General features: G+C 41.0%; 1 protein-coding gene across 4 annotated transcripts in view; it reads left to right on the plus strand.

Moving 5' to 3' along the window:
• The window catches only part of TEC (tec protein tyrosine kinase), a 150,238-nt gene extending 124,140 nt beyond the window's left edge, over positions 1 to 26,098 (plus strand). For 3 of the 4 annotated variants that reach the window (XM_065914512.1, XM_065914513.1, XM_065914509.1), the window contains 10 exons: positions 3,223 to 3,277; positions 7,516 to 7,595; positions 9,149 to 9,282; positions 12,645 to 12,719; positions 13,492 to 13,663; positions 13,787 to 14,003; positions 20,638 to 20,702; positions 23,721 to 23,839; positions 23,923 to 24,080; positions 25,484 to 26,098. In XM_065914512.1, the coding sequence (XP_065770584.1) occupies positions 3,223 to 3,277; positions 7,516 to 7,595; positions 9,149 to 9,282; positions 12,645 to 12,719; positions 13,492 to 13,663; positions 13,787 to 14,003; positions 20,638 to 20,702; positions 23,721 to 23,839; positions 23,923 to 24,080; positions 25,484 to 25,567 (1,159 nt within the window). In that variant the 3' untranslated portion in view covers positions 25,568 to 26,098. The remainder of the gene's footprint in view (positions 1 to 3,222; positions 3,278 to 7,515; positions 7,596 to 9,148; positions 9,283 to 12,644; positions 12,720 to 13,491; positions 13,664 to 13,786; positions 14,004 to 20,637; positions 20,703 to 23,720; positions 23,840 to 23,922; positions 24,081 to 25,483) is intronic. The other variant, XM_065914511.1, reaches the window with a different exon arrangement.
• The last annotated feature ends 517 nt before the right edge of the window (positions 26,099 to 26,615 follow it).

Genomic DNA, 26,615 nt, shown 5'->3' on the forward strand with positions numbered 1-26,615 from the left:
GATGTTGATGCTGAAACTCTAATACTTTGGCCACCTAATGTGAAGAACTGACTCATTGGAAAAGATCCTGATGCTGGGAAAGATTGAGGGCAGGAGGAGAAGGGGACGACAGAGGATAAGATGGTTGGATGGCATCACTGACTCAGTGGACACGAGTTTGAGTAAACTCTGGGAGTTGGTGATGGACAGGAAAGCCTGGCGTGCTGTGGTCCATGGAGTCACAAAGAGTCGGACGTGACTAAGCGACTGAACTGAATTGGACTGAACTAAACTGACTCAGGAGCCCCTCTGCTATTTGTTTGGGGGCAGGAGGAGTCCCAGGCAATGGTTGTCCCCTGGACTGGGCTCAGGACTGCCAACCTGCAGCTCCCGGGGTGTCAGCACCTCTATATTAGGTCCCAGTTGGGGGAGGACAGAACCAGTGGAAGTGCTGCAGGAAAGAAACTGTACTCATTGTGGTGGTCAGGAACATGTTCTTGATGGAAACACATTAAAGGAAGAAGGTGACAGGAATGCAAGGGCGCTTAGACAGGAAAAGTCCAGGAGGCAAGGACCAAATTGAGAACCAGCTAAGATTTATAGCTTACTGATTGGTTGTTTTCAATTTTTTTTTTGTTGTTGTTAATTTATACCTGTTGCTTCTTTTTTATAATATACCCAGCCCACCCTCCCCAAGAAGCTTGTTGAGTATCCTTCCTTTCCAGAAAGGACTCAGTATCCCTAAATCTCCTTTTCCCCTCGATTCAGACACCACCCTGAAGTCTTATCCCTTTAAGTGTTTGAAGTGACTAGCCAATCTGAAACCCTCATTCCCATTAGGGTTTTGATATCTAAGAAGGGAATGACAAGTTACTTACAAATCCTGGACATTGTTTCTAGAGATATACTGTCCCTTCAAGGGGAACTAACTGATCTTCCATAGGCATCTGTGTCCCAGTCCTGTGAGCGATGCGCATCCTGGCGTCCAGAGCTGTAGCTCTCCTCCTCCCCGTGTGTCCGTCCTCGCGTTCCTGCCCCGAGCATCGTTCTTTCCCATAGGATGCGTTCAGCAGAGCCGCCTCTTGTCCCTGGAACCTGCAAATGCCATAAAAATGACTGCTTAGAACAGGATTTGTGCTGTGAATTCCTTTTCTTTCCTTATTTTCTTTATCCCTTCCTAGGAGCTTGAATATACTAAGTGAGGAAAAGACCTTTTTTTTTCCCCTCTGAGTTTCTCATATCTAATTCCTCTTGAAAGCCACAGTCTAGTTATGCTGACTACTTGCATGTCAATGTGAGACTAAACCTCCGTTGTTTACTCTTGCTGTGAGAATATGGACTTGGATCTTCTGTGATTAGTTAAGAGAATATTTTTCAGTGTTTCAGGTCCTGCTGGTTTATAATGCATAATGAGAGCTCCAGTTACTGTTCCTAATTATTTCTTATGACTGTTTTTAAGAAGATAAATATTTCCTTTATCAATGAGAAAGCTTTAGGGACAGAATCCAATCTGTTCTCCTTTTTTTTTTTTAATGTGAACCATTTTAAAAGTCTTTAGTAAATTCGTGAACAGTATTGTTTCTGTTTTATGTTTCGTTTTTTTTTGGTCGCAAGGCATGTAGGATCTTAGCTCCCCAATCAGGGATCAAACCCACAGCTCCTGCATTGAAAGGTGAAGTCTTAACCACTGGACAGCCGGGGAAGTCCCCATCTCCTTTATTTTATTTCTCAGTTGCTTTCAAAAATTGATCAGAACTGTAGCTTTGTTGAATATGGCCCACTTCATAAAGTGGGGTCCACGGCAATGAGATCTTAATACCCACAATTCTGAGGCCTGGTTAATCATTTCAGGCTCCAAATAAAATAAGTTACCGGCTTGTATTGAGATTATAATTTGTGTTTGGCTGCTACAACTGCTTAAAAGAATCTTGACAAAAAAAGATCTTGTTTTTTTTTCTTTGTATTATTTTTCTCTTCCTCAGTCAGGAAAGGCCTTTGTATTTGCTTGTCTCATGGTGTTTGCTGGGCCAAAAGCAGGTGCTCATAACAGTGATAGGAAATTCACGTGTTTAGAGGGGCCAAGCTGGTTTCATAATATTGGAACCCTCAGGAAATATGACTAGTGGAGGGTTCTGCCCACGGAAGGCCATCTAAAACAGAACAACAGAGAACAAAAACCCAAGAGTGAAGCTGACAATTTGAGGGACTTATCTAGCGGTTCAGTGGTTAAGGTTCCATGCTTCCTACAAAGGGGATGGGGGGTGGGGTGGGAGTGGATTCCTGGTCGGGAATTAAGATTCCACATGCCACATGGCCAAAAAAATAAATAAACCTCACATTTTGAGTTCATCTTCTTTGGCTAACTTGCTCATAATCCCATGAAGAGATTGAGCTGCGGAAAGCAAGGGAAAGGGTGTACTTCTGAACATGAAGTGGGAGATGGCAGTATCCATCTTTCCTTCTGAAGAATTTCTCAAGGGTTAAAAGGGGCGCTGATATGCAGGGGCTTAGCACAGAGTGGGGAGGGCAGGCGCCACTGCTTGGCCCTGGCGGAATTCCTGCAGCACACCTGAGGAGGCTGCCAGGGGTTAGGACTGTGCTAGAACCAGTACGTCTGGAAGACCCAGGAGGCCTCTGCTTCTGTTTTACTCTGTTTCTTTCAACACTTGGGACCTTTGTGAAGTTCACTAGGGGAGTCTTCATGATAAGTTGAGATGAAATCTACTGCCTGATTGAGGCTTGGGATTAGATTTAATTTGAATTAAAGACAATAATGTAGTGATATATCCTGCATATTTGAGTCTGTGGGGTAAAATTCATTCTTGCTGTTATTATAATAGTGAAAAATTAGAAATGATTTTTATGTTAACTAATAAGGAAGAGCTTAAATAAATTATGGCACATCCAGGCTGTGAACTATATAGCTTTGCAAAGATGTGTGTGATACACTGTTAAGTGAAAAAATCCAGGTTCTGATAGAGCAAGTATAGTTTGATCTCACTTTAATAATGAAAATGAGAATGTCAGCATATATATGGGTCTTTATAAAAATATGGGTAGAAAAAGTCTGCAAGTATGTATATCCAAATGTTACTAGTGGTTTTCTATTTTATAGAGATTACGCGTGATATCTTGTTCTTAATTAATGTTTGTCATTGGTGAGCAGTATTGCCTTGCTAATTCTAAAAAGAAAAAAGAGCAATTAAAATACCTGAGGTCTTAAACATATCTTTTTCTGTTCAGATGGTATTGCAGAAATATGAATAGGAGCAAAGCAGAGCAACTCCTTAGAAATGAGGTAAGTGTTTGTACTTGTCGTGTGGGTTTGGTTTCAGCACAGAATCAATTGAAGTGAATCCCTGATTAGTAATTCCACCTACCTCTGTGACCAAAGCCTAAAAAAATACCATGATGTAAGTACAAATTTTTTAAAAAATCATTTAAAAGTGAAGGCTGCTATATTTGTTTCCTGGGGCTATTGTAAACAGAGTGCCACAGACTGAGTGCTGTACCGAAGTACCACAAGCAGAAGCTTGTTGTTTCATGGTTTCTGAAGGTTAGAAACCTGATGATCTGAGAGAATAGCATTGAAACATGTACATTATCAAGTGTGAAACAGATCGCCAGTAGAGGTTTGATGCATGAGACAAGTGCTCAGGGCTGGTGCACTGGGAAGACCCAGAGGGATGGGATGGGGAGGGAGGTGGGAGGGGGGTTCAGGATGGGGAACACATGTAAATCCATGGCTGGTTCGTATCGATGTATGGCAAAAACCACTACAATATTGTAAGTAATTAGCCTCCAACTAAAAAAAAAAAAAAAAAAAGAAACCTGAAACCCAGATGTCAGCAGGCTGGGTTCCTTCGGGGGCTGTGAGGGAGGGGTCTGAATGAGGCCTCTCTCCCTTTCTCCCCGTGGTTCTTCCCTCTGTGCATACCTGGCTATGTCCAGATTTCCCTTTTATAAGGACTCCAGCCACATAGATTAGGGCTCCCCGCCCCATGACCTCGTTTTCACTTGATTGCCTCTGTAAATCTCCACAGAAGGTCAAATTCTGAAGTACCAGGGATCCAAACTCCAGTGTGTGTTTTTCAAGGGGGAGAAAACTTACTGTCGTTCAGTTGCCCAGTCGTGTCTGACTCTTTGCGACCCCATGGACTGCAGAAGGCCAGGCTTCCTTGTCTTTCATCATCTCCTGGAGTTTGCTCAAACTCCTGTCAACAAATTTCTAACAGTGGATAACAGCTATACATGGCCAACATTTTCTTTACTGTTTCTTACTGATTTATCATTTGCTACCTTAATGTTAGTACTTGTATGTATTTTTCTTTTTTGCTTCAAGTTGTTTTAAAATAGTTTTAACATCAGTATTACATGCTATCATTTATAAATGAAGTGTTAACACAGTATTGAGTTGCCTTTAGAAATATACTAAACTTCTTACACTTTAGAAAGTCTAGAGGAAACTAAGAGGACTGAATAAGGAGACCCATCCAAGGCTGTCTGTGAGTTTTCTAGTCTGTTTTTTGCATCTGTAAGGCAGAGATGTTGTATTAAAAGATGGCCTCTATAGTTCTCTGCATTTATGACCTCGTTATTCTATTTAGTAATAGTTCTTTTAAACCTGTGCTTTCTCATTTTATCTCCTGCTTACTACCCCTAGTTGAGGTTTGGTTGGGTGCTTATTTCTTATAGTTTATGTTAAGAGAGCAGTACATGCATGCATGCTAAGTTGCTTCAGTTGTGTCTGACTCTGTGACCCTATGAACTGTAGCCTGCCAGGCTCCATGGGATTCTGTCCATGGGATTCTCCAGGCAAGAAAACTGGAGTGGGTTACCATTTCCCCCTCCAGGGGATCCTCTGGACCCAGGAACTGAACCCATGTCTTTTACATCTCCTGCATTGGCAGGCAGGTTCTTTGCCACCAGTGCCACCTGGGAAGCCCATACTGGAAGAGAGCAATAGCAGGTGATTAAGCTTGGTTCAGAGATCAAATTGCCAACATCCATTGGATCATCGAAAAAGCAGAGTTCCAGAAAAACACCTACTTCTGCTTTATTGACTACTCCAAAGCCTTTGACAGTGTGGATCACAAAAAACTGGAACATTCTTTAAGAGATGGGAATACCAGACCACCTTACCTGCCTCCTGAGAAATCTGTATGCAGGTCAAGAAGCAACAGTTAGAACCAGACATGGAACAACATACTGGTTCCAAATTGGAAAAGGAGTATGTCAAAGCTGTATATTGTCACCTTGCTTATTTAACTTACATGCAGAGTATATCATGAGAAATGCTGGGCTGGTTGAAGGACAAGCTGAAATCAAGATTGCTGGGAGAAATATCAATAACCTCAGATACACAGATGACGCCTCCCTCAAGGCAGATAGCAAAGAGGAACTAAAGAGCCTCTTGATGAAAGTGAAAGAGGGGAGTGAAAAAGTTGACCTAAAGCTCAACATTCAAAAAACAAAGATCATGGCATCTGGTCCCATCACTTCATGGTAAATAGATGGAGAAACAATGGAAAGCCATGAAATTAAAAGATGCTTGCTCCTTGGAAGAAAAGCTATGGACAACCTAGTTAGCATATGAAAAAGCAGAGACATTACTTTGCCAACAAATATCCGTCTAGTCAAAGCTATGGTTTTTGCATTAGTCACGCATGGATGTTGAGAGTTGGACTCTGAAGAAAACTGAGTGCTGAAGAATTGATGCTTTTGAAGTGTGGTGTTGGAGAAGACTCTTGAGAGTCCCCTGGATTGCAAGGAGATCACACCAGTCCATCCTGAAGGAGATCAGTCCTGGATATTCATTGGAAGGACTGATACTGAAGTTGAAACTCCAATACTTTGGCCACCTGATTTGAAGAACTGACTCATTGGAAAATATCCTGATGCTGGGAAAGATTGAAGTCGGGAGAAGGGGATGACAGAGGATGAGATGGTTGGATGGCATCACTGACTCTATTGACAGGAGTTTGAGCAAGCTTCGGGAGTTGGTGGTGGACAGGGAATTCTGGCGTGCTGCTGTCCTTGCAGTTGCAAAGAGTCAGACACAGCTGAGCGACTGAAGTGAGCTCAGCTGATGCTTAATTCATATGACATGTCACCTCTCCCCCCACCCTGTGGGCGGCTCCACAGTGAAAGGCTGCTCTGGGGCAGCGGGCACCTAGAGAGACTTGGGGTCTCAATCCTGGCTTGGCTGCTTACCAGCCCTTTGACCTGGGACAGATTTCCAGCCTTTCTGTGCTTCATTTCCTCACCTGCTCACAGGCGAGGGGATAATAGTACCTACCTTAAAAGACTGTTTTGAGGACTGAGTAGATCCACATATAACATATCAGAGCAGAGTAAGTTTTCAATAAGTGCATGTTTTGCTAGGGACTTCCTTGGTGGACCAGTGGTTAAGACACTGCTTCTCCACTGCAGTGGGCACCTGTTTGATCTCTGGTTGGGAAACTAAGATCTCACATGCCCCACAGTGCAGCCAAAAACAAAAGAAGACAAGCAAACAAACAAACAGAATGTGTTTTACTAGAAAATCTTCCAGCAAAGAAAAAGGAGTGATTCTGCTTCATAGAGTAAAATCATTTCCAGGAAATTTTCTGTAAGCAAATAATGTAAGTAGCAGGAAACGTAAATCAAGGGGGAAAAAGTTTTACTGACCAATAAATTATTATGATCACTGTCCCTAATTGTTCTTATCAAATTTATTTTGAGGCTTTATTTCATTCCATTGTCTTTCGTAGGAATAAGGAAAAACTGTTTTATTTGCATCTGTTAGGCACACTTTCCAAGCAGTTTCAGTGTTGGAGACTGACTGTGGCGTTACTGGTGGAGAGGTGTTTGAAGTTCCTAGCTTCTATTTCTTGCTCTTTGGCTTAGAACTTGATGAGGATTTACCTTTTGACCATTCAGTGTGTTTCTGCCTTTTGGTTTTCTCTGCTTAAGTTGCTTGTGCTTCTGTCTCTCCTTTTGTAAAGAGTGGTATTTAACAGATTTCTAGGGGAATTAAGGACTTTTTAAAGTGTTTCTATAAAGAGCACTGAGATATTTACAGGAAAAATGCTATGTGGACAAAGATGATATTGAGTTGGAATTCAGGACTTCTAGCAAATATGAGAAATGTATGAAATGAAACCCAGTCGTTAAGAAATACCTTTTTCAGTAACCGTTTCCCCATGTGTCCAGGAAGTAAAGGAATTGCAAAACCTTGTCTGTCCGTTCTGGAAGGGCCCTAAGAGCTTATCTTGTTGAAATGTCTCCTACTAGTGTGTGTGTGAAGAGTTGCAACTATGTGGAATTATGAGTGTGCTCTCTTTAACTAATCTCATGGTCCAGTAATGTGAAGTGAAAGGTCACGTAGGTGGGAGACGGTCATGTGGATGACTTACCTGTGGGTAAATTTTGCTTCTCCAACCAGATTTTCTAGGCAGAGGATAAAAATCTTAAAATCATAAGATTGGGTTCTTGGATCTTCTGTATAGCATTGATACTGGATTGAAATAAAAATTTTCTTAACTTGGATTTTAGGATAAAGAAGGTGGTTTTATGGTAAGAGATTCCAGTCAACCAGGCATGTATACAGTCTCCCTTTATACAAAGTTTGGAGGGTAAGTAATCTCTCTCTTTTAATTCAGAATTTTTGAATACAGTTTTTATATAGTTTGCATGGATTCCTAATTTTTGGAAAATAAGCTGCAATTCAGAATTTAAAAATCTGAACTTGATTTCTAAAGTCTCTGTGCTGTGCTATGCTTAGTCATTCAGTCATGTCCGACTCTTTGTGACCCCACGGACTGTAGCCCACCAGGCTCCTCTGTCCATGGGGATTCTCCAGACAAGGACACTGGGGTGGGTTGCCATGCCCTCCTCCAGGGGATCTTCCTGACCCAGGGATCAAACCCAGCTCTCCCTCATTGCAGGCGGATTCTTTACTCTCTGAGCCACCAGGGAAGCCCTAAAGTCTATAACATTTTTGTATTCACATCTAGTAATTTTCCTCATCATTTTCTGCATGTGTATTTATTGAGAATGGCTATAGAAACCTTGGGGCTTCCCAGGTGGCACAGTAAAGAATACAGCTGCCAATGCAAGAGACTCAGGTTTGATCTCTGAGTCTAGAAGATCCCCTGGAGTAGGAAATCACAACCCACTACAGTATTCTTACCTGGAGGATTTCATGGACAGAGGAACCTGACTGGCTACAGTCTATGGGGTTGCAAAGAGTCAGACACCACTGAGGGACTGAGCACACACATAGAAATCTTAGCAACATTCCACAGATAATTACTTTGTACTGTGCTGGGTACTAAGGCTGCCACAGTGAGCAAAGCGCAGAACCAGCACGCCAGTCGCTTGGTGGGAACTTCTCTCGGAGAAGCACATGGGCAGTGCTGGTGTATATGAGTGAGTGCTGGGCAGAGCGTGTGCATGGCAGGGTAGTGGGGTCCATAGCCCAGACACATCTGCTTGAGTCATTAATACTGCCTGCTGACATCCAGTCTGAGACCTGATGGGTGAGGCAGGTGGAGGTTGGAGGGAGGGGAACAGATGTTTCTGACACAGGAGGAAATTGCTGGCCCCAGAAGTGAAGGAGCAGTTGGTGAGCTGAGGAAAGTATATGGTAACTAGACTGTAGAATGAGAGGGGTGGGGCAAGGAAGGAGAGAGGAACCTGAGAGGGAAATGTGAAGTCTGAGCTTTATCTTAACATCAGCAAGAGTTCTCTGAAAAGGACTTTTAGCAGATGAGTCAAGAAGGTCTGTGTTACAGAAAGATATCTAAAACAGAAGTTGTATATGTTCTATACGTCCAGTTTATTCACTTTTAGAGTGAATAAATTCCTCTGAACAATTGTACCATCAATAGCAGGGACAAAAAACAGTAGCCAGCGAATTGCTATTTTAAGACTTTAAACTATTAGTAAATGGAGTTGGTAGACATTCTTTTTTAAAATCTCATGCAAGACATCAATGATGTTATCAGTGACCACTTTACATCCCATCTGCTAATTTGAAAGGTGAAACTAAGAAGAACATGGGGAAAAAGAAAATTTGTGTTGGAGACTAGATGGGGCTATATGTAGCGACTCTGGTAGAAAATATCTTACAAGTGAAGTTACGTTATTCCAACTTAGTTCTAACACATTTGTATTTTTGTTACAGAGAAGGTTCCTCAGGTTTCAGGCATTACCATATAAAGGAAACAATGACATCTCCAAAGAAGTATTATCTGGCAGAAAAACATGCTTTTGGTTCAATTCCTGAGATTATTGAATATCATAAGCACAATGCAGCCGGTAAGTGAGCTGTTCAAACCTGTTTCAAAAATAATAATTAGAATAATTAGACATTATGGTGAGTTCTTCCTTGAGCAATTTTATATTGTAATTAGTTGTGGCATGTCATTGATTTAAAATTATTGCATATTAAGGAAGTGATATATACAAAGAAAAATCAGAAATAATTATTGCAGTCATGACCTTTAAATGCAAGTTATTCTTGTTGTAGGTGGCAAATGTTCACATTTCTGTGATTTATACCCTTGGTGCTGACAAAGACTCTTTCTTTGACCAAACTTTAGTCAGGCTCTGGAACCATCTCCTAGGTCCATCAGTACATTTTCTTATAAAATCCAGTTTTAAGCAATAACCCTGCTATGTCAGTTTAACCAGAACCTCTTACCCTTGAGATCTGACACATATCTAAGCACCCTTAATGTCTGATTGAGTGCCATATCTCCAGTCATCCCCTGGGTGATAGTCAAGCACCCTGGCTTATCTTCAGTGAGAATAATCTTGCTGCAGGATTCCTGTTAGGCTGACTTAGCTAGAACCATCCCCACTCCTCCCTCCACTGATGTTTCTTTTAGTAACTTTCCACCCACTGAACCCCACCCCTCTCCTTGACTGTAAGTTCTCACTTGCCCATTCTGTATTTGGAGTTGAGTCCATCTCTCTCCCCTATTCTAAAAGCCCATTGCTGTGGTCCCTAGGACCTATCACAGTGGTGCTGAATGAAGCCTGCCAAACCATCTGTGACAGTGTTGTTGAATTTTTTTTTTTCCTTTAACAGTATCAGACTAAAATTCACCATATGTCTGTGTCAGAGTTGTCACAGAGGCCACCAGATGAGCAGCTTGGGTTTAGGTCTGTGTTGGAGGCTTCTAGAGACTAGAGTAATAGTGTCCCAGACAAGTTCCCCATCTTCCTGAATCTCTGCTGCACTTGCCAGTGGGAATAAACCAAACACCAAAAACAAAACCAGAGACCACAGTTTTGCCCATTGAGGTGCCACAGGGTGAAACAGAGAGGTTTCTAGCTCTTGACTTCAGAGGTATAACTGAGTAGAGGTTAGCCAAGCATCCAACCCAATTTATGAAAAATTAACTCTGGGTGTTTTATTGAAGGCTTTTGCCAAGACTGTTGCTATTTGTGACTCTCTTTACTTTTCTCAGATAATGATAGAAACCATTATTGAAATATAATTTACACACCCTAAAAGTTCATCTGTATGATGTGTTCGTAAATTAGTAATTTACAGAGTTGTGTCAACTGTCACCATAATAGAAAGTCATTTTTACTACCCCCACAAAGGAATCTTGAACCCATTAATAGTCACCACCTAACCCCCTCCACCAGTCCAGCCCTAGGCAACCACTAGTCTACTTTCTCTCTATATAGATTTGCCTGTTCTGGATTTTTCATGTAAATAGAATCATACCATATATGATCTATTGTGACTAACTTCTTTGAGTATAGTATGTCAGAGCCTCTATAAGCACTCTGTCCCTTCTCATTGATGAGTAGTAATCCATTGTATGGGTTTGTTTATGCTTGTTGTGTCATTCATTAGTTGATGGACATTTGGGTTGTTTCCACCTTTTGACTGTTTTCAGTTATGCTGCTATGAACATATGTGTACAAGTTTTTGCATGGGAACATGTTTCATTTTTCTTGGGTACTTACCTAAGAATGGATTTGCTCGATCATGTAGCAACTCTGTGTTTAATACTGATGAACTAATTTCATATCAATTTATCCCCCAAAGAACTTTTTCTTATCTTTTATTCTATTTTTCAGTGTTCACATTCCGCTCTTTCTTTTCATTCTTGTGTGAATTTTATTCTTCATCATTATCTCAGTTAATTCATTTCAGAAACATATATTAAATGCCTACTGCATGCCAGTAACTGTGTCAGGCTGTAGGGAGACTATGGTGAACTAGATGTTATTAATCTTATCATCTGGTGGGGGAGACAGAAGTACATAACAATATTAAATTACTATGAGATATGGTATATTAGAGAAAATAATATTGTGCTACAAGGTATCTATAGGTGAAATACCTGGGATTTCTTATTTAGTACTTAAGCAACTTAAGTTAAAGGATTTAATGTACCTCTCAGATTTCCAGTAGCTGGTATTCCCAGTCGTTAATGTTGTAGAGTCCAATTTTTTGTTTTGTTTTTTCTCTACTAAATGCTTTATTTTTTTAATTTATTTTTAATTGAAGAATAATTGCTTTACAGAATTTTGTTGGTTTCTGCCCAACATCAGCATGAATGAGCCATAGGTATACATATGTCCCCTCCCTCTTGAACCTCACTCCCATCTCCTTCCCTATAGAGTCCAGTTTTTATGCTGAGATTACAAATACAGAGTTATGTCAGGTGAATCACTTTAATTTTTAGTAGACTACTGTAGTTCCATTTTATAATTCAAATCTCATACTGAGAAAGAACATGATACAATAATTGATCATAATTTTTGGAAACTTTTAAACATCCTTTAAAGTGTTTGCAAAGACAGTATGCTAGCATGGCGCCTGGTAAACACTGCATTTAAAAAAATAATGTTGAATGAATAAAAACATATGTATATTTAAAAAATATGAAATTGTCAACTCAGTAGTGAAACCAGGTAGAACCCTGTGGGGCCTTCCTGGATACAAAAACCCCTGTGTTTCCCATTTCTTGTTTTAAAAAAAATAAAAGCCTCCCCTGAATTCCCAAGGACAGGCTCAAGCAGTTCATGATTAGAGTTACCGGACTCCTAGTTCCTCCTGAAAGGATATAGATAACAATCTGATGCGTACTTTTGAGTCGCTCTGAAGAAACTAAGACCCCCATCCGGGTGGAGGGTGTTGACTGCCTGCTGACCACAAGCAGGTAGACCCCAGACTGGTTGGAACTAGAAGGCTAACGATTGAGATTCCTGAAACATCATGCTGTTACCTACCACCAGTCAGTAGAAGGTCCATGAACTAATCACTCTATCAGATGATCCCATACCATAACACTGTCTTTACAACCCTTGTTGAAAGGCTTTTGGGGAGTTTGAATCTTTTGAATACAAGCCACCCATTCTCCTTGCTCGGCCCTGCAATAAATGTTTATCTGCCCCCAACTCTGACATTTTGGTTTGTTTGGCCTCACCGTGGATCAGGCACACAGACTTGGTTTTGACAACAGTAGGATCATCTTCCTTCCCCGCTTCCTTTACTTTTTGCCAGCATATAGCACAGGGCTGCATGTGCATACAGAAGATGGGCAGTAAGTGAATAAAGGAATGAATTTTGTGGGTGAATTTCTAGTTTAGTGTTTTATTATGCAGAATGATGCAGAGTGAATTCAGTTACAGTACTTTTCTTTGATTTCTAGGACTTGTCACAAGGCTGCGGTACCCAGTTAGCACGAAGGGGAAGAATGCACCAACCACTGCAGGATTCAGCTACGGTAACTCCTTTTGTAGTTGTGTTGGTAATTTTTCTTGTAAAGAACCCATTATCACAAGACCAGTTTAGATGTGTAGAATTCCACATAGTAGAACTGTTTTTATAGAAGTTTATAGTCTGAAATGTTAGATGATTATACTTAATAGCTGTAGTAACCCTAGGTTTTCTGTTTTTATCATTATTCATTATTTGGCAAAAAAAAACAAAAAAACAAAAAAAACCCTGCCTGTTAGTGAAAAAGAAGCATTACCATGTTACTTCTAAATTATATCAAAGTCTTTCCTGGTTCTCACCGGGCTTGGTTGGCTACTCACGGGAATGTAAAGATGGAGGCTAATAGAGAAGAGATCCAACCTGATTGTCTTTGTGCTACTCGTGAAAGCCTTTTAAACAAGTTAAACTCTTTCCAACTTGATGGACTTTGGAAAAAAAAAACAACCTGAAGGAGAGGAATGGTAAAGGAGGAGGTATTTGTTTAAAAAAAAAAAAGAGTGCCTTTAACTTTCAAGCTCCATCATTAGCTGATTATGCAGCATCTTCTTTCCTTCTTCAGTTCACTTTGCCTTTATTATGACAGCTGAGAATGGGTCCATCCTCCTAGAGAGTAGAAAGCCACCTTCTGTAGTTTACATGCAGGTTGCAAGTCTGCTCTCTGTTTTACCAGTAATAGTATGAATTGTATAATTTTTAGATTGACTTCGGTTATAGTTTGTTTCTCACTGATTTCTACTGTGTTCTCCTGCTTTTAACCACTTTCCCCTTCTGTCTCACAGAGAAATGGGAAATTAACCCTTCAGAGCTGACTTTTATGAGGGAGTTGGGGAGTGGACTGTTCGGAGTGGTGAGGCTTGGCAAGTGGCGAGCTCAGTACAAAGTAGCCATCAAAGCTATTCGGGAAGGCGCCATGTGTGAGGAAGACTTCATAGAAGAAGCTAAAGTGATGATGTAAGTTTCTGTGTTTTTTCTGGTTCCCCTTTCTGTATTTAGAAGTGGCCCCTTGCCAGCTTACATCCCCCTGGTGGTTTCTTTCTCTGCAGTAACTCTGTGTATGCCTAACTTCCCTCCCAGGAAACTGACACACTCGAAGTTAGTACAACTTTATGGTGTATGCACACAGCAGAAACCCATTTACATTGTCACTGAGTTCATGGAGAGGGGCTGCCTTCTGAATTTCCTCCGGCAGAGACAAGGCCATTTCAGTAGAGACGTGCTGCTGAGCATGTGTCAAGATGTATGTGAAGGGATGGAGTACCTGGAGAGAAACAGCTTCATCCACAGAGACCTGGTAATCACACCACCTGCTTTCCTGTCACTGGCCAAATTCCTTTGTAATCTGGGTCAGCAGTTCAGTTCCGTTCAGTCACTCAGTCATGTCTGACCCTTTGCGACTCCATGAACTGTAGCATGCCAGGCTTCCCTGTCCATCATCAACTCCCAGAGCTTGCTCAAACTCATGTCTATTAAGTCAGTGATGCCATCCAACCATCTCATCCCCTGTCGTCCCCTTCTCCTCCCACCTTCAGTCTTTCCCAGCACTAGGGTCTTTTCCAGTGAATCAGTTCTTTGAATCCGGTGGCCAAAGTATTGGAGTTTCAACTTCAGCATCAGTTCTCCCAATGAATATTCAGGACTGATTTCCTTTAGGATTGACTGGCTGGATCGCCTTGCAGTCCAAGGGACTCTCAAGAGTCTTCTCCAACACCGCAGTTCACAAGCATCATTTCTTCGGTGCTCAGCTGTCTTTGTAGTCCAACTCGCACATCCATACGTGACCGCTGGGAACCATGGCCTTGTCAGCAGATAAGCAGATTTATTCATACCCCAGTTTTGTTTTCAACAGTATTTTTCACCATTATTTTTAATTGTGGTAAATTTAACTTGCCACATAGTTTTAACAGAAAGAGTTTATTAAATCTAATACGTGTAATATATATAGTTACAGAGGTAGTATTTCCAGCTTAATAACCATGCATTGATATTTGGTCTTCACAAGAATCTCATGAGGTAGCCAGTGATAACAGATTTTCTGACCACCATTGTCTTATATAAGAAAATTAGCATCAGAGAAGTGAGATGATTTGCATATGGTGATAAATGGGTAAGTTAAGGGTTGACTCATCTTTTGATTAAATACTAAGGTCTTTTCTAGACTAGAAGCAGAAACTATTACATAACAAAAATCCTTTGGTTCATTTTCTTCACTGGGAAGAGATGGAGGCCCATGTTAACAACTCCAGAAAATACCAGTAATCTTTTATGGGTTCTAAATTATTGTGATAGAAACACTCTTTGATTTTCCTGTCTTATTTTGTCTTCCTTTCTCCTCCATTCTTTTTTCTTTCTCTTTTTCTTCTCTGCCTATTATTGCCCAGTGTGTCTATTTTCAGTATGTTGGTAGAACTATTAGTTCCTGTTAAAGTATACAACACTCTATTATTAACTATAGTAATCATGCTATGTCTTAGATACTCAGAATTTATAACTGAAAGTTTGTACCCTTTGACCAACATCTCTTCATTTCCCCTGTCCCCCAACTCCTGGGAGTCACCTGTATACTCTCTCTTTATAAGAGTTCTGTTGTTCTTTCCCCGCTTATATTCCATGTATAAGTGATACCATGTAGTGTTTGTCTTTCTCTGACTGACCTATTTCACTTGACATAGTTTATTCCAGATTCATCCACGTTGTCACAACCAATGGGATTTCCTCCTTTTTAATGGTCGAATAATATTCCATTCTTCATGCCTGTGTGTGTATATTTATATATGTGTGTGTATATATGTATGTGTGTGTATATGTATGTATATGTGTATACATACACACACGTATATATATATACACACACACATACTACACATGCATGCAGAATGGATGTGTATATACATACACACACACACACCATATTGTCTTTATTCATTCACCTATTGATGGACACTTACATTGTTTCCATATCTTGACTATTGTGAATAGTGTTGCTATGTATATGGGAATGCAGATATTTCTTTAAGATACTAATTTTGTTTCCTTCAGATATGTACTTATAAGTGGGATTGCTGGTTCATATGGTAGTTCTACTTTTAATTTTTAATTAATTAATTTAATTTAATTTAATTTCTTTTAATTTTTTCCATACTGCTTTCCATAGTGGCTGTACCAATTTGCATTTCCACCAACAGCATACAGGGATTCCTCTTTTTCTTCCTTTTATGTTTCTTGCTGGTGTTTGTCCTCTTGTGTTTTTATTGTCGTCATTGTAGCAGACGTGCAGTGACGGCTCATCGTGGTTTAATTTGCACCCCTGATGGTTTGTGGTGGTGAGCCCCTTTCCATGTATATACCGATCACTTGTGTGTCTTCTTTCTGTTTGCTCTGCCATGTGGCGTGCAGGATGCTAGTTCCCTGACCGGGGATTGAACCCATGCTCCCTGCAGTGCAGCTGCAGAGTCCTAACCAGTGGACCACCGGGGAACTCCTTTGTGTCTTTTTTGATGAAATATGTATTCTGTCCTCTGCCCATTTTTCAATCAAATGTTTGTGTTTTTTTGCTATTGAGTTGAATGAGTTCCTTATTTATTTTAGATATTACCTCTTTATCAGATGAATGGTTTACAAACATTCTTTCCCATTCTGCAGTTTGCCTTTTCATTTTGTTGATTGTTTCCTTTGCTGTGAAAAAACTTTTCCGTTTGGTGTAGCCCTAGTTAGTACTTGTGCTTTTGTTGCCCAGGCTTTGGTGTCACATCCAAAAGTTAACTTTCTGTATCGTGTAAGGTTAGGGTCCAAGTTCGTCATTTTGCATATAGATATTTGAGTTTCCCAGCAGCATTTATCGAAGAGATTGTCCTTTGCCCACGGTGTGCTCTCGGCGCCCATGGTAAAGACGAGTGAACCATGTGTGTGTGGGTTTGGTTCCGGTTTCTCTGCTTCTGTTCACTGGTCTGTTTCTCTTTTTGTGCCTGTACCATACTGTTTTCATTGCTATATTTCTGTAATCTGGTTCAAAATCAGGAAGTGTGATGTCTCCAGCTTTATTCTTTTTCAAGATTCTTCTGTAGTTCTATTCTATTCTATTCTATTCAAGATCTTTTGTAGTTCCATATGAATTTTAGGATTGTTTTTTATATTTCTATGAAAAATGCAGTAGAATTTTGATAGGGTTGCATTTCATCTGTAGATAATTTTAGGTAGTATGGACATTTTGACAGTATTAATTCTTCCTCTCTATGAACACAGGCCATCTTGCCACTTAATTGTGTCTTCTTCAGTTTCTTTCATCAGTCTTATAGTTGTCAGTGTACAAGTCTTTCACCGCCTTGGTTAAATTTATTCCTACATATGCTAATGTTTTTTGTACTATTGAAATTCACTTGGTTTCTTAATGTCTCTCAGTTCATTGTTAGTGTGTAGAAACAAAACTGATTTTTTCTGTTTATTTTGTATCCTACAACTTTACTGAATTCTTTTATTATTTTGACAGTTTTTTAGTGGAGTCTTTATAGTTTTCTATATATAAGATCATGTCATCTGCAAACAGCAACAGTCTTATTTTTCTATTCTAGTTTGGATGTCTTTTATTTTCTTTTCTCATCTTGTTCTGGCTAGGACTCCCAGTACTGTGTTGAAGTGACAAGAGTAGGCATCCTTGTCTTGTTCTGGATCTTGGAGAAAATGCTTTTAGCTTTTCACCATTGAGTATGTTGTTAGCTGTGAGCTTGTAATATATGTTTTTATTATGTTGAAGTATATTACTTCTTTGAAGTACATTACTTCTAATTTGTTGAGAGTTTTTAATCCTGAAATCAAGGGATGTTTAGTTTTGTCAAATGCTTTTTCTGTGTCTATGGAAATAATCAGTTTTATCTTTCCTTCTGTTAGTGTGGTCCCTCACATTTTTTGATTTGCATATGTCAAACTATCCTTGTATCTCAGGATTAAATACCACTGGATCATAGCATGCAATCATTTGAAATGTGCTGTTGAATTCTGTTTGCTAATATTTTGTTGAGGATCTTTACATCTGTGTTCATCAGGGATATTGGCCTATAATTTTATTTTCTTGTGTCCTTATCTTGCTTTAGTGTTAGGGTAATGTCAACCTTATAAATGAGATTGGAAATGTACCTTTTAAATTTTTTTGGAAGAGCTTGAGAACCCAAGTTTGGTGTTAGTTCTTCTTTAAATGTTTGATAGAATTCACCAGTGAAATCATCTAGCCCTGGACTTTTCTTTCTTTCATAAAACTTAAAATTTATATATTTATTTATTTTGGCTATACTGGGTCTTCATTGCTACACATGGCTTTCTCTAACTATGGCGAATAGAGGGACTATTCTAATTCCAGTGCATGAGCTTATCATTGCAGTGGTTTCTGTTGTTGCAGAGCATGGACTCTAGGCCAGCTGGGCTTTAGCAGTTGCTATGCAGGCCTGATGAACTATGGATGGAGGTGTGTGACATTGTACAGGAGACAGGGATCAAGACCATCCCCATGGAAAAGAAATGCAAAAAGGCAAAATGGTTGTCTGAGGAGGCCTTACAAATAGCTGTGAAAAGAAGACAAGAAGAAAGCAAAGGAGAAAAGGAAAGATATTCCCATTTGAATGCAGAGTTCCAAAAAATAGCCAGGAGAGATAAGAAAGCCTTCCTCAGCGATCAATGCAAAGAAATAGAGGAACACAACAGAATGGGAAAGACTAGAGATCTCTTCAAGAAAATTAGAGATATCAAGGGAACATTTCAGGCAAAGATGGGTTTGATAAAGGACAGAAATGGTATGGACCTAACAGAAGCAGAAGATATTAAGAAGAGGTGGCAAGAATACACAGAACTGTACAAAAAAGATCTTCACCACCCAGATAATCACAATGGTGTGATCACTCACCTAGAGCCAGACATCCTGGAATGTGAAGTCAAGTGGGCCTTAGGAAGCATCACCACGAACAAAGCTAGTGGATGTGATGGAATTCCAGTTGAGCCATTTCAAATCCTGAAAGATGATGCTGTGAAAGTGCTGCACTCAATATGCCAGCAAATTTGGAAAACTCAGCAGTGGCCACAGGACTGGAAAAGGTCAGTTTTCATTCCAATCCCTAAGAAAGGCAATCCGAAAGAATGCTCAAACTACCACACAATTGCACTCATCTCACATGCTAGTAAAGTAATGCTCAAAATTCTCCAAGCCAGGCTTCAGCAATACGTGAACTGTGGACTTCCAGATGTTCAAGCTGGTTTTAGAAAAGGCAGAGGAACCAGAGATCAAATTACCAATATCCACTGGATCATCGAAAAAATGAGAGAGTTTCAGAGAAACATCTATTTCTGCTTTATTGACTATGCCAAAGCCTTCAACTGTGTGGATCACAATAAACTGTGGAAAATTCTGAAAGAGATGAGAATAACAGACCACCTGACCTGCCTCTTGAGAAACCTGTATGCAGGTCAGGAAGCAACAGTTAAAACTGGACATGGAACAACAGACTGGTTCCAAATAGGAAAAGGAGTACATCAAGGCTGTATATTCTCACCCTGCTGATTTAACTTAGATGCAGAGTATATCCTGAGAAATGCTGGGCTGGAAGAAGCACAAGCTGGAATCAAGATTGCCAGGAGAAATAGCAATAACCTCAGATATGCAGATGACACCACCCTTATGGCAGAAAGTGAAGATGAACTAAAGAGGCTCTTGATGACAGTGAAAGAGTCGAGAGTGAAACAGTTGGCTTAAAGCTCAGCATTCAGAAAACTAAGATCATGGCATCTGGTTCCATCACCTCATGGGAAATAGATGGGGAGACAGTGGAAACAGTGTCAGACTTTATTTTTTGGAGCTCCAAAATCACTGCAGATGGTGACTGCGGCTATGAAATTAAAAGATGCTTACTCCTTGGAAGGAAAGTTACGACCAACCTAGATAGCATATTAAAAAGCAGAGACATTACTTTGCCAACAAAGGTCCATCTGGTCAAGGCTATGGATTTCCCAGTGGTCATGTATGGATGTGAGAGTTGGACTGTGAAGAAAGCTGAGTGCCGAAAAATTGATGCTTTTGAACTGTGGTGTTGGAGAAAAGTCTTGAGAGTCCCTTGGACTGCAGGGAGATCCAAGCAGTCCATCCTAAAGGAGATCAGTCCTGGGTGTTCATTGGAAGGACTGATGCTGAAGCTGAAACTCCAATACTTTGGCCACCTCATGCGAAGAGTTGACTCAATGGAAAAGACCCTGATGCTGGGAGGGATTGGGGGCAAGGGGAGACGGGGATGACAGAGGATGAGTTGGCTGGATGGCATCACCAACTTGATGGGCATGAGTTTGAGTAAACTCCAGGAGCTGGTGATGGACAGGGAGGCCTGACGTGCTGCGATTCATGGGGTCGCAAAGAGTCGGACAGGACTGAGCAACTGAACTGAACTGAACTGACTGTGCAGGGGCTTTAGAGCACAGACTTAGCAGTTGGGGCACATGGGCTCAGTTGCTTTATGGCGTGTGGGATCTTCCCAGACCGGGGGTTGAACCCATGCCCCCTGCATTGGCAGGTGGGTTCCCAATCACTGGACAAAACTTTTAAAGCCTACATTTTATGATAGGGGCAAAGGACTTTTCAAACTTGAAGATGTGAAAAGGGCAAGACTAGAAATGGGAGGGCAAAAAGCTGGTTGACCCTTCTATTAGTCATTAGCTGCGACAGTTGGCAAGGATTCTGTAATAGTACCTTGTTTGCACATGAGACCTTTAACCTGTCTTTCTACCCATTCTTTCACATGTATGTTGAAGACATTTCCATAGGGGTAAAAAAATTTCATATAATACACCTCTGCAAATGTTGACTGGCTTACAGTAAATTTAATATACACAGAACTTATATTTTTCTACTTTTATTGTGGAACTTTGCACACTGATACCATTTTAATGTTGTTTTCCAGGCTGCCAGAAATTGTCTAGTAAATGAGGCAGGAATTGTGAAAGTGTCTGATTTCGGAATGGCTAGGTAAGACTGAGTATATGTGACCATTTTCTCTAATAAATTTGGGGTTAAATTAAGTCTGTGGCCTTTCCCTTTAAAGTACTTGACTTTTTCTTTGTAATTTGTGTCAACTTCTTCCTGTAAAGCTTATTTAAGAACTGTTTTGAAATATCTTTTGCTCCATTAGCAAAACAGACATACCTGTCATTTTTGTACAGATTGATTTTACTGCTTCTTAGTGTTTTTGATATAAGGTTATAAAATAAATTAGGTGATCTATATTTTGAAAAATTTCTTTGCTGAATTTATCTTTTTATTGTTAGCTTTGACTCTTTCTCAGGTAAACTGTTGAGAAATTATGATTACTTAGTGCTTCATTATGTGTCTTTAGTTGTTGTTCACATTAGTTTATAAAATTGATAAGCATGGAAGTAATCTGTACTGGTAAAGCAAAAAGGAAATCCTATTAGCTGTCCTGAGATAAAGATAAATGTATTAAAAATAATAGTACTGTATACATTGTGTTAATCATTGTTAACCACTCTCTCCACTAGGTGGTAGTATATAGCCTGTTAAATATACTGCTTTCTTTTCTCCCTGGTGAGGATTAAATTTCTAGAATCTTGTTTTGATAGAAATATGTTTGGGATACAGTTTTTAGAATAACCAAATCTGTAGTGTTTTTATTCTTCTATTTTTTTTGTAATTTTAGTAGTGTGTTATAAAAGAACTTTCAAAAGCATTTCATTTGTCCTTTCCCTCCTTCCTTCTTTTCATTCACTCATCTGTACATATGTGAGTGTTAAGTCGCTTCGGTCATGTCCGACTCTTTGCAACCCTGTGGACTGGAACCCGCAAGCTCCTCTGTCCATGGGATTCTCCAGGCATCTGTACATCCATCCTTAAAAAAATTGGTGCCTGTGCTGTGCTAGGCACAGCATTAGAGACTGAAGCCTGGCAGAGGCTAAGACATTCGAGTCCCTGCCCACATTCAGCTTTAATTCAGGAGGAGAGAGAAGTGTAAGACCCGAGAAGCACTAAGAGGGGAAAACAGCAGAGTGACGTACCAGCACAGGGGTTCGCGAACATCAACCTCCAGGCCACATCCGACCTGACACCTCTGTTTGTACAACCTGTGAGCCACCCACGGTGTTCACATTTTTTAATGGTCGGGAAGAAAACTTTAAAAAATACTATGAGATGTGAAAATGTTCCGAAAGTCCAATGTCAGTGTCCATAAATATGGTATTATGAGGACATAGACTCATCTGACTGCTTTCACTCGACAAAGGTCTGTAAACCTGAAATATTCATGATCTGGCCTTTTACAGAAAACATTTGCCAACCCCTGTGATAGCGATAAGCTGGGGTTTGTCGGGTGGTGGGTGCTGAGTGATGTGTGGGGCAGGGATGATGGTTACTCCTTTAGGTCTGCTGCTCTGGAAGGCTCTTTGAGACCAGGATATTTGAAAAGAGACTCAAAATGTAGGCAGTAGTCAATTAGGTGAAAAATCTGACTGTAAAATAATCCTGGTGGTAGGAACAGTGAGTCCAAAAGCTTGAAATTAGGATGAGCAACCCACTCCAGTACCCTTGCCTGGAAAATCCCATGAACGGAGGAGCCTGGTAGGCTACAGTCCATGGGGTCGCAAAGAGTCAGACACCGAGTGAGCGACTTCACTTTTACTTTCACTTTGGCCTGCTCAGGAGTCAGAAGAGGGTCAGGGTGGTTGGCTCACAGCCGACGTGAGGAATGGTTATAAAGCAGGCAAGGCCGGGTCATACAGCCAGGTCTCTCTCAAGGAAACTTAAGCCAAGGGAGGCTTGAAAGCTATAACTGTCAGAAATGGGACCAGAACTGCCGACTCTCAGGCAGTAATGACCCAGTACTCTTTGTTTTCATTCTGTGAAGACATTCTGTATCTGCCAGGCAGACCTCCAGTCTCATGCTTGATTTTCATGTATGTCTGGCTTTCAGAAGAACCTGTGCGTTTGCATCAGTCCCTCTAAAGCAGTGGTCCCCAACGTTTTTGGCACCAGGGACTAGTTTCGTGGAAGGCAATTTTCCCATGGACCTGGGGGTGGGGGTTGGTTTCAGGATGATTCAAGCACATTACATTTATTGTGCACTTTATTTCTATTATTATTACATCAATTCCAGCTCAGATCATCAGGCATTAGATCTCAGCGGCTGGGGATCCCTGCTTCTGAAACACTCATTCTGCACTCAGTTCAAACTCTTCTGACTGACAGGCACCCATGATGAACTGTCATCATCTTTGTCTATGCAGCAAGGGAAGTTTGCGCAAGTGTCTGAGTATTCTCCCATGGAGCTTGTAGAAATTAACTTTACATGTCCCTGTACTACATAAACACCTTCCTCTTGTAAATACATAATGAACACATGATAAAAAGGGCTGAAGAACCCAGGTTTACCATCCCAATTAAGGATCCTCTCCAGGGGTGACTGGTGTTACCGGCTTGTGTGTGTCCTTCAGGAAGGACATAAGTATGCTCCCATAGAAGAATTACATGGTATTGTTTTGAGTGTGTTGTATATGGAGGAGAGATGTGGTGGTATATACACCACAGTGTACATATATCATTTTCCTCTTTTTGTTTGCTATAGTTTTAAGTTGTGCTCTGTGGAATCATGGAGGCAAAAACACATGTTCCAAGCTCTTTGCACCACTTCCTTAGAGCAGCTCTGCTTTAGATGTTTTACACATGGAAGCTTTGGGTAAAACTTGGTTTAAAGGACAAATTGCTTATTTTAAAAAAAGTTTGCAAGCTCTTATTTTGTGCTGTTCCCACTGCCTTATAAAAAAGAAAAACAGAAAAGTTAAAGTGCAGATAGAATGTTACAGTGTTTCCATCTCAAGCACTCAGAGAAAGACAACAATTGCAGAGGCCTGGCTGCAGAGGCAAGTAGCCTCAACCAGATGCTTGTTGGATTTCAGTCAACTGTGTTTTGATTCTGGGGTGGGTGGGTATTAAAAAACATGTACAAAATAGAGATCGTAACTCAGCATCTTACTCTAGGTATGTCCTGGATGATCAGTACACGAGTTCTTCTGGTGCTAAATTTCCCGTGAAGTGGTGTCCACCTGAGGTGTTTAATTACAGCCGCTTTAGCAGCAAATCAGATGTCTGGTCATTTGGTAAGACTCACGCTCCACTTCCCCTCAACTCTGCCCTGAAGAGGAAGTGGGTGCGTTGTTTGGCAATCTTTCTCCTCTTCCAGGTGTCTTAATGTGGGAAGTATTCACTGAAGGCAGAATGCCCTTTGAGAAAAACACCAACTATGAAGTGGTAACCATGGTTACTCGCGGCCACCGACTCCACCAGCCAAAGTTGGCCTCCAGATACGTATACGAGGTGATGCTGAGATGTTGGCAGGAGGTATAACATTTTTGGGGTGCTTTCTTCCTCAGTCTCTAAAGCATTCAGAGATCTGGGCTTGGTAGATTTTAATGTGTGGTCTTTATAGCCTAGTGAATAAGTGCATGCTTTACATGATTTCAGATTCTTAAGTAGGAAGCTGCTCTTCTCAACTCAATCTGAATAACAGGAAGAAGATGTGAAAATGTGGAAAACACTAATAAATAAGATAGTAATTTCAGGCTGCCCCTTCCCTCCCAAGTGGGCATCCTGCCATGGTTGCCTGAGTTGGGGACTCTGGGAAGAAACCTGGAGAAGTAGCTCTTCTTTCAGTGGCCCTCTTGTGTTATTGAAATATTTACTCTTTCACCAGAGAGGGTTTTTTCCTCCAAGTCTCAAATTCTTCAGGTCTCTTTATTCATAGTCTTCGGAAGTTTGCCTTCTACATGTGTTGAAATGTCACCTCATAGAAGAGATTGGCTTCCCCAGTGGCTCAGTGGTGAAGAATCCGCCTGCTAATGCAGGAGACGTCGGTTTGATCCCTGGATCAGGAAGATCCCCTGGAGAAGGAAATGGGAACCCACTCCAGTATTCTTGCCTGGAGAATCCCATGGAGAGAAGCCTGGCGGGCTACAGTCCATGGGGTCACTAAAAGGCCAGACCTGACTGACAACTAAACAACAATGGCAGAAGAGATTAGACATGAAAGTGACTTTTGAAAGATAACAGTGACATTAGCTTACAAGTATTATGTGATAGGCACTGTGCTAAGTGCTTTTGATTAGTCCTCAAAGTAACCCTTTGAAATATGGATACTTTGACCACAGTGTGGATGGGGATACCATGTTAATGCCTGCCCAAGGTCACTTCGCTGTAGAGAAACAGAGTCCTGTCCAACTCCAAAGCCCATGCCCTCGATCACTTGCTATAATTTGCCTCCTAAGAGCATTGATTGGGATGGGAAGAGGCCTTCTGGCCAAGAAGTGGTGCTGGCTGGGAGGGGATAGTGTGAGCAAAGGTGGGGTGGTGGTCCTGGACCTAGTGTGTGTACACGAGGGTGGAGATTGTTTTGCTTGAGCATAGAGCCCATATGAGGGTTTTTGTGGGAAATAAAACTGGATGGCAAGACCATGGGGGTGGGACAAGTCATAGAGGGCACTGCGGGTTAGCAGGACTTGATTTTACAGGTAGTTGGGATCTCTACTAGGTTCCTGAGTTGGATGCAAAAGCTGTGAGGCAGAGAGATCAGTGTAGCAGCAGCATGCGCAGGATCAGTGAGACCTGATGGAAATGTGTGTGTGCTCCTGTCCGGAAGCAGGGAGTCCCTTACTCTGGCACGCTATGCCGTCTGAGTTTGAACAGTGAAAACTCATTTTGGGGATGGGTTCTGGAACCCACAGCTTCTCTTTCATTTTGAATTCTAGAAACCAGAGGGAAGGCCTTCCTTTGAAGATCTGCTGCGCACAATAGATGAACTAGTCGAATGTGGAGAAACTTTTGGAAGATGAGTGGTGCTGTAACCTACGGCTTCCAGATTCCCAAGCACAAGGATGAAATGGCACTTTGTGGCAGACTCTTAATTTATTTAGCACTTGGACAGGTAGATTGTTTTACTTCTAAAGTGGAAACACCCGAAGCATTTGCTTCGTGACCAGCTGTAGCTCTGTGACTGAATCTTCTGGGTTAATGGAAATGCTGGCTTAGACAAAGTGATTAAAATCACCCACTTTTATTCATTCCACAAGTACTAGAGTGCCCACTGTGGGCCAGGCACTGTACCCAGGCCCCCAGAGTCAGTCCATTTTTGGGGTGTATGTGGGGTCATGTTCACTGGTATCAGTGGAAGGCCAGGGTAATTGGGAGGAGGAAGGGTATCAGAGCTGCATTCCAGTTACCCCATCTGCCCTGTGATTTCTACAAAAATCTGGGCCAGGGTGTTGTCTAGAATGTGGGTTCTGGATGGATCTGTACCCATCTTGGGTTTTGAAACATCTGTTTTTAAGATTGCCATTAGTATTTCATTAAAACATATTTGTATGCTGTACATATTATAAATATATATAATATTATAAAGTTATATATTTATAAGAAACATGAGTTGTCTTTTTTTATTTAATTTTTATTGGGATATAGCTGATTTCATGAGTTGTCGTTTAACTGAAACATTTAATTCTGTAATACATGAGCCAGCCTTCTTAGGACATGGATTGTCTTGTCAATTCCTTTTCCCCCAAGGATAAAACTTTCCCCACTGAAGAGGAGTGTCTGGACCCTTCTATTGCTTGTGCCTGCTCCTGACTTGAGTAACCATTTTTGGGGTGCCTGTCCAGTTTAAGCCCCCAGCAGGGCTCAGCTCAAGTGTTCCTGTCCATGGTATCCACAGCTAATAGAAGTGGGATGGAAAGTTGAACTGGGTTTCCCTGATGGCTCAGATGGTAAAGAATCTGCCTGCAATGCAGGATCCCTGGGTTGCAAAGATCCCCTGGAGAAGGAGATGGCAACCCACTCCAGTGTTCTTGCCTGGAGAATTCCATGAACAGAGGGCCCCGGCAGGCT

This window comes from Muntiacus reevesi, chromosome 22 (genome assembly GCF_963930625.1).
Source record: "Muntiacus reevesi chromosome 22, mMunRee1.1, whole genome shotgun sequence".
Classification (NCBI taxonomy): Eukaryota; Metazoa; Chordata; class Mammalia; order Artiodactyla; family Cervidae; genus Muntiacus; species Muntiacus reevesi.